Raw genomic sequence first — 16,000 nt, forward strand, 5'->3', positions numbered from 1 at the left:
CCCACAGTTTCCGATTTCAATCCCAGGGGGCCAGGATTCCCGGGCCTTCTCTTTTACGCCTTGTGAAAGGAGGCGATAAGGCCCAAGACTAACAGGTAGGTGCCTTTCTGGCACAGCTTGTGGGCCAGAGGAGCATGAGTGCTTCCCCCAGGCTCAACAAGCCTACCTGCAGCGACCCTACAATGATCGCGGACCCCCGACCTCGATCGCGGACCCCAGATCCCGATCGCCGATTGTGGAGCCCCGACCTCGATCGCGGACCCCCCCCAACGATCACGGACCCCCGATCCCGATCCCCATCCAATGATTGCTGACCCCCGCGATGACCCCCAATCCTGACAGCCCTCCGTGTGACTGACCCCCGATCCCTCCCCCCATGACTGACGACCCCTATGCCAGCCTATGCCCCGTGCCAACCCATGTCAGGCTAACTGGCCTGTAGTCCCCTGTTTTCTCTCTCCCTCCTTTCTTGAATAGCAGTGTTACATTTGCTACCTTCCAATCCACAGGGACTGTTCTAGAATCAGGGAATTTTGGAAGATCACAATCAATGCATCCACTTAAGATGATTTGCACCTTTGAAGTGCAGTGACTTGTTATATATGCAAACACGGCAGCCACTCTGCGACAGAAAGAGCCCAGAAACACCAAGGAGATGGTTGACCAGTTCTTCTGTTTCTTTTGGTGTGCTGGCTGAGGGAGGAATGTTGGCCAGGACAGCTAATTCCTGAAGGAGACAAAAAAAAGGTGGAGGGGAAAAAAACCTTGTGGCCAATTTCAGGGGAAAGTCCCTCCTGACTGTCTAAGGCAATCAAGCAAGCTCCAGGAAACCATGGTTACCCATCACGCATCCTCAGGTGGACTTGACTACCCGCCCCTCCCCCCAAAACACGGACGAGTGCCCTCCTCCCTCAGGAAGCTGTCAAGTCCCTTCTTAGAAGATTTTATGAGAAAAGCATTGACAGTGGTTAAGGAAAGATCATATTGAAGTGTATAAAATAGCGAATGCTCTAACTACGTAAGTAAAACCCAGATTGTCACTTCAAAATACTCAAAGTAGGACATTGAAATTGGTGAGAAGTAAATGTGGAACAGATCTTTATCCAAAGTGACAAATGTTCACAATAATCAATCAAGAATTTTGTTATAGGCGGAACACTGGTGTTATTATAAATAGGAAAAGATTCCATGATGGGAGGGTGATGTCGCCATCCTTTGAGAGGTTAAACTGAGGCCCTGTCTACCATTTCCAGTGGTTTAGATGGATATAAAAGACGCCACAGCATTATTTAAAGGAGTGCACAGCGTTCTCCCAGTGTCCCGGCCAACATTCCTCCAATTAGTGCTGAGATAGGGACCACCATCACCTCCGAGTTGCCCTCCAAGTCACAGGCCATCTTAACTTGGACCTATATCACCGTTCCTTCATTGTCGTTGGGTCAATACCCTGGAATTCCCTACCTCACACCATCATGGGAGCAGTATCAGCACAAGGGCTGAAATGGTTCAAGGAGAAAGCACGACACCACCCTCAGGGCAACTAGGGGTGGGCAATAAATGCTGGCCTTGCCAGCGTCACCCACAGCCAGACAACAAATTAGAAATAAAGGGGCCATTTTGAGCTGTGAACCCATACCCACGAGAAATTGGGAAGAGACCGTCCAAACCCCTTACAGCCAGAAGGGAGAGAAGTCCTTCATTCCGTCTGCTTGGGGCAGGATTTGAACCCGGGCTCTGGAGGTGAACGGACTGTATGCAAGCTTGAGGAAGGGGCATCAATGCTGTGCCAGAGGGCCAGCTGTGTATTTGACAACAGCTTCAATCAGCTGGGTACTGCAATTGGATACTCACCACCTTCAGGCGTTTTCAGCACCACATCAGCACTGGGGGGACCTTCTCCCTTCCCATTGAAGACTCGAACGTTCAGCTTATAAACACTGAAAGGTTCCAACCCTGGCAACATGCCGTGACTCTTGTCTCCACTGAAGGACAAAATCTTGATTTCCGTGTGGCGTTTGCCCCGTTTGATCAGGCTTCCTTGTTTCCAGTAGTAGATCTGGGTGTGAAAAAAAAGTACAGGTAATAGAAAGGACTAACTTGCATTTATATCATGCCTTTCATACCCTCGAGACTTCCCAATGAATTAGTTCTGAAGTGCGGTCACTGTTTTTATGCAGGCAGAAGCAGCTGCCATTTTTTGCACAGCAAGGTGCCACAAATAAAATGACCAGTTGATTTGTTTCAGGTGGTGTAAGAATATGGTTTTAAACCAAGAAATAGCTAAACATGTCAACTTGAATAACTCCAATCATTTTAACAAGAGGGCGGATGCTGTTGGGGGTGGAGTTTTGTCTCTGTGAGAAGGACAACTTACAGAACAACCAAGAGTGCTGAGGCACTAAAATGAGTCAGGAGATAGTCCGTACCAGATACGGGAAGTAGTTGCTAAGAGACCACACACCTAAGACCTGATAACATTGAAAGGCTACGTAAACAATAGATATGGTGGAGCCGTGCAAGGCAGTGAGTGGGTCTACACTCAGGAAAGGAACAAACTGTTTATGCAGCAGAGATAAGGGATGAGGTAGCCATGCTAACAGGGTATGGCTCATCTCTGGTTGTTTAACAACAGAGATGTAGCTTGAGGTGATCAGTTATGCAACATAAAACAGCTCATCTTGAGTTGCTAATGTGGCAGGATAATTAACAACTAGGAGATAAAGACAGAAATGCTTACACGTAGAACAAAGCAGCCGAATAGTATAAAGATAGGACATGCTCCCTCCCAAAAGTTAGAGCTCTTGAGAGGACAGTTGGAAGTCCATAACTGCAGGCAGCCTACGGAGGTCAGATCTGATCAATCGTGAGTCTGCGGGAACCAGGCTGTATTGATTGCTTGTCATTTAATATAATCTGAAGACAGTTGTACTGATGTGAGTCAATATATTAAAGCTTGTTGTTTAATAACCACTCATGCCTCAGTCACGTGGAAGTTATTGTTGAAGGATTAACAACCCCTTTGTTGTGACAGTAATGGAAAAATCGGCTAACAGGTGGTGTTGGTTAAAGGAGGTACGTTGTCCAGGACAATGGAAGACCTCACTGCTCTTTTTGAGTAGTGAACTGGGATCTTTTTCTCCACCTTAAAAGGCGACCGTTTAATGAACAATTTAAAGTGGATGCGATGCGATGCCTTATTGGATTGGATGATTGGTGCCTGTGGCTCAGTGGTAGCACTCTCGCCTCCGAGTCAGAAGGTTGTGTGTTCAAGTCCCATTCCTGATACTTGAGCACATAATCTAGGCTGACTCTTCAGTGCAGTACAGAGGGAGTGCTGCACTGTCGGAGGTACCGTCTTTCAGATTAAATGTTAAATTGAGGCTCCTACTGCCCTCTCAGGTGGACGTAAAAGATCCCACGGTGTGAGCCCAGGCAGTGGGTGTTGGCCTCAGCCTGTCTCCATCCAATGTCCACACAGGTGCACTTCAACCAGGAGTCAGGAGACAACAATCAGGAGTGGGATCCACCACATTCCCGGGCAACAGGAGCTTGCCCCCTTTGCCTGATTTTCCATGCTTCCCTCCCCGTCTGCTATTCTGCTGTAACTACTTACACCTCCTCTAGACCCATTTTTTCATAGAATCAGAGAAAGGTTACAGAACGGAAGGAGGCCATTCGGCCCATCGAGTCCGCACCAGCTTTATGCAAGAGCAATCCAGCTAGTCCCACTCCCCCGCCCTATCCCTGTAGCCCTGCAAATTTTTTCCTTTCAAGTACTTATCCAGTTCCAGTTCCCTTTTGAAGGCCATGATTGAATCTGCCTCCACCACTCCCTTGGGCAGTGCATTCCAGATCCTAACCACTCGCTGTGTAAAAAATGTATTTCCTCTTGTCACCTTTGGCTCTTTTGCCAATCACCTTAAATCTATGTCCTCTGATCCTTGACCCTTTCGCCAATGGGAACAGTTTCTCTCTATCTCGACCCTTTTGTTCCTATCCTTGTCTCATTATCATCTCTTTTTGCCTTGCACCATCATCACTTTTGTCATTTAATCACTCCTGTCCTCCACCCAAACACTGACCTTTCCCCATTGTTCTTTTCCTGCCCCCCTCCCCCTGGCTCTGCACTTGCTTAAAGCTGTTCCTCTCTAACATCTTCCAGTTCCGATGAAAGGTCATCGAGTGAAAATTTTAACTCTGTTTCTCTCTCCAAGGATGCTCAGTGTTTCCAGCATTTGCTGTTTTTATATCAGGAGTGGGAATCCTGGCTGATTTTCCCTTGCCTGGCCTTGGACACTAGCTGTGGAGCCCCAGCTTTGGTGCTGGCTGAGACCAGCTAACTCAGCACATAGCTGGGAATAAACCTAAGGCCTTTCCTGGTCTGTGTGGCACAGCTACTCGCTGGGTTTACCAGCTGAGCCATCGGACAGGCTGCTAATCTATAGTTTAGGGCAGGAATATTATTTTGCTGAGAGTTTATTTGATCCACTTACTTTATATCCCTTGAGGAATCCACGGACAGTTTTCGGTGAAACTGGATCCCAATGCACCTTTGCCAGTGTGCTATTGACAACATGGACACGCACGTTGCTAGGGGCCAACATTGGTACTGGAAATTAAACAGTCAAATTATTTTCTAATAACTCATAATTTCTACACATTTTGCAGGTCCACGTTTTGATCATTTTCTCTCTTCTCATTGATGCTCGCCTATCATCATCAGGATTCGTTACTCCCTGGTGAACAGGACAAGACAGATCACCCAATCCTCCCTACTCATTGCCGGCTGAGCAAACGGAAGCCCATAATAAGCCAGGAGCCAACTGACCACATGAATGAAATCAGGAATGGGCCACAGGTAGAACAGGCCTAAAATTTATCCCTTAGGCACTGACTGTAAAGAAACAATGGTTTTGCCAATGCTGTTCTGGCACTAGGCCACCAGATGTTGTGTGACAATGTCCCAGGTTGACTTGCTCTTCAACCTTCCCTGTTTCTGTCCAACTGCCCAAAGACCCCAGCTTCCAGAAGAATATTAGAAGCTTTGAGAAAAATGCCATTCGGCCCATCAAGTTGCATCCATGTTTGATTACTCATGATTGCACCATTGCCCCAACTCCACCAGCAGCTTCCGACTACAGTGAAACTAAAGCTCCTTCCTCTAACTCGCTGGAACAAAAAATTCAAACGGTGATGCTAATAGCTCCGTAACCTTGTCAGGATTAACGATCCAACTCTTTTCAAGGTGTCTGTTGCCCTCAAATCAACTACCTTCTTTTGCTGGACTTCTGGCTCGCTGGCCTTCTCCAGATCAGTAATTCACCGTCAAGAACTGCAGAACAGAAACTCACATCACGCCACCCTGAAAACTTGAAGCTTGTTTAATTAATGAGGTACTGTTGGCCTCAATCTCACATCACTGTCTCCCTCACCATTCTCTCTGCATTCTTAACAATTACGTTATGGGAGGTCATTTTAACCTAACTCGCCCGGTGGGAAACTGACGCGATCAGATCGACTGCCCATTTTACACCTCAGCAACAACAACTTACATTTATGTAGCGCCTTTAATGTAGTAAAACCTCCCAAGGCACTTCACAGGAGTGTTATCAAACAAAATTTGACACCGAGCCACATAAGGAGATATCAGGACTGGTGACCAAAAACTTGGTTAAAGAGATAGGTTTTAAGGAACATCTTAAAGGAGTAGAGAGAGATAGAGAGGTGGAGGGGTTTAGCGAGCTTAGGGCCTAGGCAGCTGAAGGCACAGTCACCAATGGTGGAGCGATAAAAATCGGGGACGTGCAAGAGGCCAGAATCGGAGGAGCGCAGAGATCTCGGAGGTTTGCAGGGCTGGAGGAGGAAAGTAAAATTGAGCGCTATAAAAAAAAGACGGATGATCTGATCCCGCCCGGCGAGTTAGGTCAAAATTACTCCTATAATTTTCTTTTTGTGCCCATTAAAAATACTTCAGTTGTTCGAACACTTCACTTTGAACTGTGAATCTGATTCTGTGACATCTGAAGTCAGCCCTACAGTCAGGCAAAGGATTGCTTCGAATAATTGGGCATTATAATTAAATGATAAAACAACGAGACAAAGTCTCGACACTAGTGAAGACCAATGGTACTTACGGTCCTCTCCAGAGTATCCGATAACAACTTCAGGCTCTGAGGCTGCTCCAAGGCTATTAAACGCCTGCACTTTCAGCTCATAGGGAGAAAATTCTGGCGTGCCTGAGACGATATATTTTGAAACGTTGGCAACCATCACTGAGGTCCACTCATCGTCGCCCACTTTCTGTCTCCAGCTGACTTTGTAAGTAAGGCCTGGTCCGTTGTATTGGACACCTTTCAAAGGCTAAATAAGCAACAGGAAATTTGCAGTTATGGAAAGGCAGAACTAGGTCAGATGTTGGAAGTGGGTCTTTTCCCAGAGAATAGTGGACCTGTGGACGCTGATTCACTGAATTCCTTCAAGCTAGAGCTGGGCCTGTTTCTGACTGGGGTGGAGACCACCTCGTACAGGAGGTAGTTATCGTACAGCATTAATCAGGGCCAGAGTGCTCTCCTGGATCAGTTTCGATCATCTAAGCGGGTGGGAGAGAAATTTTCCAGATTTATTCCCCCCCACCCCATAATGGGCCTGGGTTTTTATCTGTTTTTACGCCTCTCCCAGGAGACAAAATGGCTTTCAGGTGGGGTGGGGAATGTTTGTATTGTGAGGCACAAGGCATCACAGTTGTGTAAGACTGGCTGGATGGACCAGAGAGTCTTTTCCTGACCGTCATTGTTCGGATGTTTGTAAATGAATTAGCTATTCATCTTCCACTCCCTCATTGAGAATGATGAGAATTTAGCTGCCCTGCTGGTGTAGTGAGAACTGGCACACAGCGCAGAAGGCCTCAGCTCTGTGTTCCATTTACAGACCTCCACAGGTGTAGCAACTGGAGGGCAACAGTTAGCTTTAGCATCCCTGGCCTGGAAGGGGAAGACTAGCTATCTAGTGACTTCTGTAGGAGTGTGGGGATGTTACTTGAGAAAAGAATATGGCTAGGCATGATCCCTCCACTAAGATATAATAACCCTCACTGCCTGGCCTTACATATGAAGAATGGCTCCTTGGGTGAGTTACTGGGTTGAGGGGGGAGAGGGGGCTGCTAATGGCTGTGGAATCATGCCCTTCAAGATTCACTCTTCAAAAGAGGAGGAGTGAGAACTGTGGGAGTGCGGGAGGGAAGAAAGAAAAACACAGGAATTTAAGATGCTAAGCATAGCCCGGAATTTCCTCTGTAAGTGTTCAAGCAACCCTCAAGAGGTTAAGTTAGAGCTGAGTTCAAAGTTCAAACACTTCAAAAAACTAAGTGGTTTTGAGTGTGTCAGGTCAACAAAAAAAAGTAGCTGTGTGTGTAACTTTGGTAAGTTTTGTATTCGACAAAGTGAGGGATATTAGTGTCACAATCAAGCGCTCCCAGACCTCGTAGATCAGCTAGATGTGGAGTAAAGCTCTTTGATCTGTGTCCCAACAATGTGCCTGAGCCCCAGCCTTAAGAGAGGAGAATCCCCTGCTACACCAGTGCGACATTTCCCAATCCCACACCAGCCATCCTGTGGCCTCTGAGTTAGGCTGCCTATTTACCGCCTAACCAGGCCAGCTTTGGAGACTTTGAACCCATCAATCTGGGTCTGAACCTAGGTCCCAGAGGTGCAACCCACTGGACCAATCAATCCCCAATGTAATAACTTTTAAAGCAGTTTTTAATAGAACTGCTTCAAAGTCCCCAGACAATCTATTTTACCTCAAAATATTGGCAATTCACAGAAGTACAGATTCTCCAAAATAAATGCATGTACAAAGTATCGGGGTCACTTATATTAATATAGCCATTGTAACAAATTCTATGGGGTAAATTTTAACCCCCAAGAACGGGTGGGTTGGGGGCGGGGGGGGGGGGGGGGGGGGGAGTAAAAATCCTCCGTTTTCAGAGTGGGACCACTTCCCGGCTCCAACAGGCCTACTTCTGGGTTTAACCCAGGCAGGTTTGTCTGCGTGTGGAGAGCAGACACCAGGAAGTCCCGACCCCACATAAAGCCGGCGGGCCATTACTTAAAAGGACAATGTACCTCATGAATATTTGAGGTATTTAATATTTTGTGGTATTGGAATAATAAAGCAAATTTAACCTTACCTGTTTGGATTCCCATCACTTCCCATTCATGTCAGGTGAAAGCAGGCGGGAAGGGCCAGATGCATGAGGTGAGGGCTTTTATTGCATTGCGCGTGGGCCCCGAGGAGCAGGAGTGCTTCATCAGGCCCAACAAGCTCACCTGGCCGACAGGACCACTGCGATCGGCCGACCCCCCACCCCAGCCCAACCCCCCATGGCGGACCTCACCTACCTCCGACTCATCAGGCAACCTCCTGCGAGCTCCGTTCTGTTCCTCAGCCCCCCCCACCTCGATCTTCTCCCCAGCATCCCCCGATCTCTTCTCCCCGCCATCCCTCCCCGATCTTCTCCCTGGCATCCCCCGATCTTCTCCCTGCCATCCCCCCTCCCCCCCCCATCTTCTCCCTGCATCCCCGATCTCTCTCCTGCCATCCCCCCCCCCCATCTTCTCCCCGCATCCCCCCCCATCTTCTCCCCGCATCCCCCCCCCCATCTTCTCCCCGCAGCCCCCCCCCCATCTTCTCCCCGCATCCCCCCCCCATCTTCTCCCTGGCATCCCCCCCCCATCTTCTCCCTGGCAGCCCCCCCCCCCATCTTCTCCCTGTCATCCCTCCCACCCCATCTTCTCCCTGGCATCCCCCCCACATCTTCTCCTCGGCATCCCCCCCCCCACCTTCTTCCCGGCATCACCCCCCCCCTGCCGATCTTCTCCCCGACATCCCCACCCCCCCCCCCGCCGATCTTCTCCCCAGCACCCTCGATCATCTCCCCGGCACCCCTCCATCTTCTCCACAGCCCCCCCCCCATCTTCTCCCCATCCCTCCCCCCCCATCTTCTCCCCAGCCCTCCCCCCCCATCTTCTCCCCAGCCCTCCCCCCCCCATCTTCTCCCCAGCCCTCCCCCCCCCATCTTCTCCCCAGCCCTCCCCCCCCCAACTTCTCCCCAGCCCTCCCTCCCCATCTTCTCCCCAGCCCTCCCTCCCCATCTTCTCCCCAGCCCTCCCTCCCCATCTTCTCCCCAGCCCTCCCTCCCCATCTTCTCCCCAGCCCTCCCTCCCCATCTTCTCCCCCAGCCCTCCTCCCCATCTTCTCCCCAGCCCTCCCTCCCCATCTTCTCCCCAGCCCTCCCTCCCCATCTTCTCCCCAGCCCTCCCTCCCCATCTTCTCCCCAGCCCTCCCTCCCCATCTTCTCCCAGCCCTCCTCCCCATCTTCTCCCAGCCCTCCCTCCCCATCTTCTCCCCAGCCCTCCCTCCCCATCTTCTCCCCAGCCCTCCCTCCCCATCTTCTCCCCAGCCCTCCCTCCCCATCTTCTCCCCAGCCCTCCCTCCCCATCTTCTCCCAGCCCTCCCTCCCCCATCTTCTCCCCAGCCCTCCCTCCCATCTTCTCCCCAGCCCTCCCTCCCCATCTTCTCCCCAGCCCTCCCTCCCATCTTCTCCCCAGCCCTCCCTCCCCATCTTCTCCCAGCCCTCCCTCCCCATCTTCACCCAGCCCTCCCTCCCCATCTTCTCCCCAGCCCTCCCTCCCCATCTTCTCCCCAGCCCTCCCTCCCCATCTTCTCCCCAGCCCTCCCTCCCCATCTTCTCCCCAGCCCTCCCCCCCAATCTTCTCCCAGCCCTCCCCCCATCTTCTCCCCAGCCCTCCCCCCCATCTTCTTCCCAGCCCTCCCCCCCCAATCTTCTTCCCAGCCCTCCCCCCCTCCCAATCTTCTCCCCAGCCCTCCCCCACCCCCAATCTTCTTCCCAGCCCTCCCCCACCCCCAATCTTCTTCCCAGCCCTCCCCACCCCCAATCTTCTCCCCAGCCCTCCCCCCCCCAATCTTCTCCCCAGCCCTCCCCACCCCCAATCTTCTTCCCAGCCCTCCCCACACCCCCAATCTTCTTCCCAGCCCCTCCCCCCCCCCAATCTTCTCCCCAGCCCTCCCTCCACCCAACTTCTCTCCCCAGCCCTCCCCCCCCCAATCTTCTCCCCAGCCCTCCCCACCCCCAATCTTCTTCCCAGCACCCCCCCCCCCCCCCGCCCCTCCCTCTGATGCCCGACAGCCAGCCAGCCTGTCAATCAGGCAAACCCGAAGTGCAAATGATTGGCCTCATTACCTTCCCAGGTTAAAATTTACCCCGATGTGTCCTTTCTACAGTATCAACATGCTTAAACCATACATACATCAATCCATCCAGAAAGTAGATTATTCCATCACTAGAGATATTTTGCATACCTCCCATGTTATCACCAGGTTATTGGGTCAGTTCCCATCCCTTGAACACCTGAGGGATTATCATCAGGGGCTAGAAGAAAGAAACAAGAGTTACCATACAGCACAAAGGCAGATATAGATGCTGTACTGCTTTATATACACAAAGGATGTCTGGGGTTTGGCTTCACGACTGCAGTTGCCCTCCAGTACATTGAGGTCATGGCCATTATTCATGTACGAGCCTAGATAGCAAATGCCAGTAGGCTATTTGACCATGGTGGGCATTATAACCTTGTTAGAGTGGGATATAGTCCTCACCCAGTATCCATACAAGTGCATAGCAGGGGTTGCTGAAGAGTGCTCAGGAGTAGGGAGCCTGGCCGATTCTTACTTCCTTCCTCAGAGGGGCACACAGTTCAGTTGTAGAGGCCTAACTACTGAGAACAACTAACTCTGTACAGACTGAGGCTAGAAACTGGAACCTTTTGGTGTGTGAAGCTCAGCTAATCACTGGACATCGGGGGTGGGGAGAGGGAGAAGGGCCTTGTTGTAGCTCTTCAAAAACAAAACGTCCTAGTTCTGTAGTATGGTAGAATAGAAAGTTAACCAGTGGCTAAAATTATAATATACCGTACCCGGGAGGACACCGGATGACTGAGGATAACTGTGATAGCTGCCCGACGATCCACATAAATCTGCCAACTCCAATGTGTCATTGCCCAGTCTGCCACAGTGCGGTTGACAGGTTTGCCTGGAACACTAGCATCAGAGGCTCCCAGATCAACGGCACCTCCTAAACCTGCGACCTCCACCAGCTAGAAGGACAAGGGCAGCAGGTGCAGGGGGGGCACCATCACCTCCAAGTACACCCCCAAGTCACACACCATCCCGACTTGGACATTTATCACTGTCCCTTCATCGTTGCTGGGTCAAAATCTGGCACTCCTGACTTAACAGCATTGTGGAACACCTTCACCAGGCTGCAGCAATTCAAGAAGGCGGCCCACCACCCTTCTCAAGGGCAACTAGGGATGGTCCTAACATCATCGGCCGCTGAGGCCTGTGCTTTCTTCAGCCTCAGTGCCCCACAATGTGCACCAGCTGTACAGTCGCTCTGCCGAGCCCATGCAGTCAGAGGTGCTGAGGCTCAATGAGGCCCCATTTCTAATGCAAACGTGTTCTGCTCCCAGTAATGTGGCTGGAGATGCTGAGGAACATTCTAGTTGCTTGGTACCAGTCGTGAAGGGGCCCTGCCAGGAGGGGCTGCAGGCTTCAGTTAATTTTTTTCCAATAGGGCCACCCAGCGTACCTGGTGCAGACTGATTTTGGCCTCGAAAGACCATCTTCCCCCATGCAGATCCTCCATCTCTCCTCCAAAAATAAAGCAGTCTTTTCAATGTGGCAGCTGCTCTTCACAAGTTGCTGGGAATCCCACCCACACCGCCACAATCTCAGCGCTGTCCTAGTGCGCCATTCGCAATATGCTGGGAGCGCAGCACAAAATGCTAATAAGATGGCCTCACTATTGGACAGGGTCAGACCCCTGGCTCTGAAGAATGGCCAACGTTAAGTTCACTGCTCCGTGACCCCAATATCGCCCTGACCTGTACCACAATGTTGAGGCCCTGGGGAAGAATAAGTTAAGAGTCGGAGTTGGCCCAGCGAGCCGCAACTTCAACGCAGCAAGGATGCAGGAAAGGAGGAAGGGCACGTGACAGGGAGTGTTTGCTGCTTGGAGGAACAAGGAGGAAAGATGAGAGGCGCATTGCTGAGAGAGCGAGAGAGAGAGAGAGAGAGAGGTAAGAGAGTGACAGAGAACATGAAAGTTGGGAGGCCTGAAGTGAGAGAGGGATCGGCTGACAGATCTTTTTAATTGCATCCAATCCAAGGATGCAAGAGAGATAGTAGAAGCTCCTCCAACGTCTTCTATTACAGCAGTAAATGTTTAATGCACAGTCTGCCTTAGACATGATCTTACCAGCTGGTTGCGTGAAGTAGTGCTCAGAAGGGAAGCTTGGTTCACTTCTGCCTATGCGATTGACGCAACAACTCGGAACTGGTAGTTTACAAAGGGGAGAGCTTCAGCTGCACCGTTGTTTTCGTTCCCCCGACATCGCTAGATGGCGCCATAGTCCAGGTTCAAACTGATCCTCTTCATACTCAACGATGAACTCTTGAGAGGAAAACAGAATCAATCGCAAAAGGGAATGGGCTTGTCCTGCTGCAGACGACATAGTATCCGATAAACATTCAGAAGCATTTCTTGAATTTCTACCAAATAACAGATCTTTAATGATAAACATGGCACACCTGACTCTCTCCTCACCCCCTGACACAAGGACAGTCAGCTCCACTCGAACTGGATGCACAGCTGGTCAATTTGGGCACACCCCCTCAACACAAACATGCTGCAACATCCAATCTGTCCATTTTCACGGATGCTGCAATCACTTCTCACAGCTCATGGAGCTGACTTATCAGAAAACAGATTGTGACATCTTCCGCAAAAATTTTTAAGGGATGTACTTTCCTCCGCTCTACCGGCCAAAATCGGAAAGTGATGAGAACTGGACATGGGCTGTTGGGTTGGGGGGGGGGGGGGGGGGGGGGAGGTCATAACGGTCACATCAACATCCCAGCCATGCCACTATGTACTTCCCTCACCCAGCCCCAACGGGGAAATTGGCAGGTCCTCCCTAACCGTCCTGGCCGTATGTAAATGGCAGTGTGAGGGCGGGGCCTGGCCGCCTGGCCGATCTCCCCCACCTCCAATACCGCGACCCCAAAGACCCTAAAGAGGAGAGGAATGGCAAGAGACTCTGGCACAGCAGTGGAAGGCATAAACCTGCATAAACTTGACCAGTATTCCCTTGAGTTTAGAAGTGTAGGGGTGATCTAATTGAGGTGTTTAAAATGATAAAGGGATTGATAGGGTATTTCCGCTGGTAGGGGAATCCATAACAAGGGGACATAATCTCAAATTAGGGAGTGAAATCGCGAAGCACTTTTCACACAAAGGGTAGTGAAAACCTGGAACTCTCCCCCCAAAAAGACTGTAGATTCTGGGAAAATGGAGCTTTCAAGACTGAGAGCGATAGATTTTTTGTTAGGTAAGGGTATCAAGGGATATGGAGCAAAGGCGTATAATGGAGCTGAGGTACAGATCAGCCATTATCTAACTGAATGGTGGAGGCATGCTCGAGGGGCTGAAGGCCTACTCCTGTTCCTGTGATAAAGTATCGGCCACTGCTCCTTTGCTCCACAGAACCCAATCACCAACCTTTGTTAGGCATTGGCTCAATCATTATTACAAACCTCTGTTGCAACAAATATTTTCCATGGGCCTGGGGCTGAACCTACACTGTGGTCAGTAAGGAGAGGACAGCTCGATAAGACAGTACCGTCGATAACGACTTCAGTAATTGTGCTGAGTTTGCAGTGGTGACCACAGACTCTTGGAGCTGACCCAGTGTTCAACAGCACGGACTTCATAACCCCTGCTGACTGTGAATTCAAGTATCAGGGATGGTGAACTGTGAGGTTCACCCATTACAGTTGCAGTACAGTATTTCAGGGCTTGCTCAGACCACTGAAGTATACTGCTTAGTGGGTGGCTGGGGAAGGGCAGATAGGGAGAGAAACACTGTAACCATCCCTCGGTCTGGTGTTAGCTGAAGGTAGAACAACGTGGATGAAAGTCTTGGAGAAGTCTGGACCATCTCCAGCCCTTGGGCTGAAGGAGATAAGATTCCTGAAATAAAGAGGCCTTTATTGAGGGGATGGGATGGAGGGCCAAAAAGAGTAAAAAGAAAAATAATATAAAGAAAAGTAAAGTTTACGCAGTGTGGTGTGACATTGAAATTGGACCTGGTTTGTTGGGGGGGGGGGGGAGGAGGGAGAAAGGGGGAGGCAGAAGGTGGAAATAGTCTGAGGTAAAGTCGGTCCCGTGGAGCTTCCTCAGAACAATAACCTTGAAGGTCAGATTTTTCCAAAACTTACTTGTAATGGGACTGTTATGCTCATCTCCCGGTATCCACGACAACTGCACGCTCCTGTCTCGAGGATTTGTTAATTCCAGGTCTGATGGTGGATCAGGGTGATCTGAGGGATAAAGATGCTTCAATTAGAACCTGAAGGGCCTTAGCAGACGCGAATCCTTGAAATCCTGTCACAAGCTAGACTAATATGCACAGAGCGATGGGTGACGTGGCCTGCATGCACACGGGCTTCTTTCGTATGCAGCAGGTTGATGGGAAAATATTTCTATCTGATTCAGCAGCAGCCATCAAGTTACATGAGGCCTTCAGGAAAAGAGCAACATGCAATACTTGGGAGGCTAAAATGACCTGCTTACATTATCGAACTTCAAGGTGGAGATATTGGTCAATCAGACCCGCTGGAAGGACGCTCATAGAATGCCCATGACAATCTGACTGACATGTTAAGTCGCTGTTCTGTTTCTTGGTGCCCAATTTTAAACCTGGCACAGATCACGAGATGAACAAAATAGAGATCGAGGAGAAAGATCATCCATCCAGAGACAGCCGACAGTCCCCCATCAGACCACCTAATTTAAATGGTTGCGTTGTTTTTGCTTCCACTACACTAGCTGGATATCCAATCCATGTATTGATCACTCTTTGGGTGGAAATGAATTTTCCAATAGCAGTCCTAATTGTGGCATTCACAAGTTCGAACCTGTCATGCTTTAGTTTGCAGTAGTGATCTGGTCTTATTTTTTCGATACTGGTTACTAGGAAGGATGTCAAGGTCTTGGAGAGGGTGCAGAAGAGATTTATTAGAATTATACCAGGGCTGAGGGACTTCAGATATGTGGAGACTCTAGTGAAACTGGGATTGTTCTCCTTAAAGCAGGGAAGGTTATGGGAGATTTAATAGAGATGTTAAAAATTATGAGGGGGGTTTTGATAGAGTAACTAGGGAGAAACTGTTTCCACTGGGAGGGGGGTCAGTAATCAAAGGACACAGATTTAAGATAATTGGCAAAAGAACCAGAGTGGAGATGAGGAGAATTTTTTTTACGCAACAAATTGTTATGATCTCGAATGCACTGCCTGAAAGGGTGGTGGAAACAGATTCAATAGTAACTTTCAAAAGGGAATTGGATAAATAATTGAAAAGGAAAATTTTACAGGGCTATGGGGAAAGAGAAGGAGAGTGCGACTAATTGGATAGCTCGTTCAAAGAGCCGGCACAGTCACGATGGGCCTCCTTCTGTGCTGCATGATTCTATGATTTGTATCTTAAAAATTTCTCGAAGATCATCTAAATCCTAAATACCCACTGCTTCTTGTTTCACCTCGGGCAGCTTTATTTGCCTGAGTTTAATAAACTGGGGCCAAAAAGACATACCCTCCCCTAATGAGTACACGTTGTTTGCTACCCTTCAACATCAAAAGCCTTTTGGAAATCGAGGTACATGACACGATGGGGGCTACCCACAGTCCTCTTAGATTGTCACTTCCTCAAAGAGGTCGAGGAGTTTGGTAAGGAGGATTGTCCCCTTCTGAATCCATGCTGACTGCTGTTAACTAGGTTATTATTGTACCAATGATCCTCAATTTTACTCCTGATAATCAATTCCATTATTTTACACAGAATGGAAGGGAGGCTAGCTGCC

General features: G+C 49.7%; 1 protein-coding gene and 1 long non-coding RNA gene across 2 annotated transcripts in view; one reads left to right on the top strand and one right to left on the bottom strand.

Moving 5' to 3' along the window:
• Positions 1-16,000, bottom strand: part of nrcama (neuronal cell adhesion molecule a) — a 233,674-nt gene that overhangs the window by 59,047 nt on the left and 158,627 nt on the right. The window contains 10 exon segments of the mRNA XM_067999886.1: positions 1,852-2,056; positions 4,494-4,609; positions 6,135-6,360; positions 10,381-10,403; positions 10,406-10,450; positions 12,338-12,403; positions 12,406-12,429; positions 12,432-12,479; positions 12,482-12,532; positions 14,359-14,460. Coding sequence (XP_067855987.1) covers positions 1,852-2,056; positions 4,494-4,609; positions 6,135-6,360; positions 10,381-10,403; positions 10,406-10,450; positions 12,338-12,403; positions 12,406-12,429; positions 12,432-12,479; positions 12,482-12,532; positions 14,359-14,460 — 906 coding nt within the window.
• On the top strand, positions 2,829-5,985 carry LOC137334855 (uncharacterized). The gene is made up of 2 exons (XR_010966260.1): positions 2,829-2,933; positions 4,669-5,985. It is a non-coding gene; the product is annotated as an uncharacterized lncRNA (long non-coding RNA).

This window comes from Heptranchias perlo, chromosome 18 (genome assembly GCF_035084215.1).
Source record: "Heptranchias perlo isolate sHepPer1 chromosome 18, sHepPer1.hap1, whole genome shotgun sequence".
NCBI lineage: Eukaryota > Metazoa > Chordata > Chondrichthyes > Hexanchiformes > Hexanchidae > Heptranchias > Heptranchias perlo.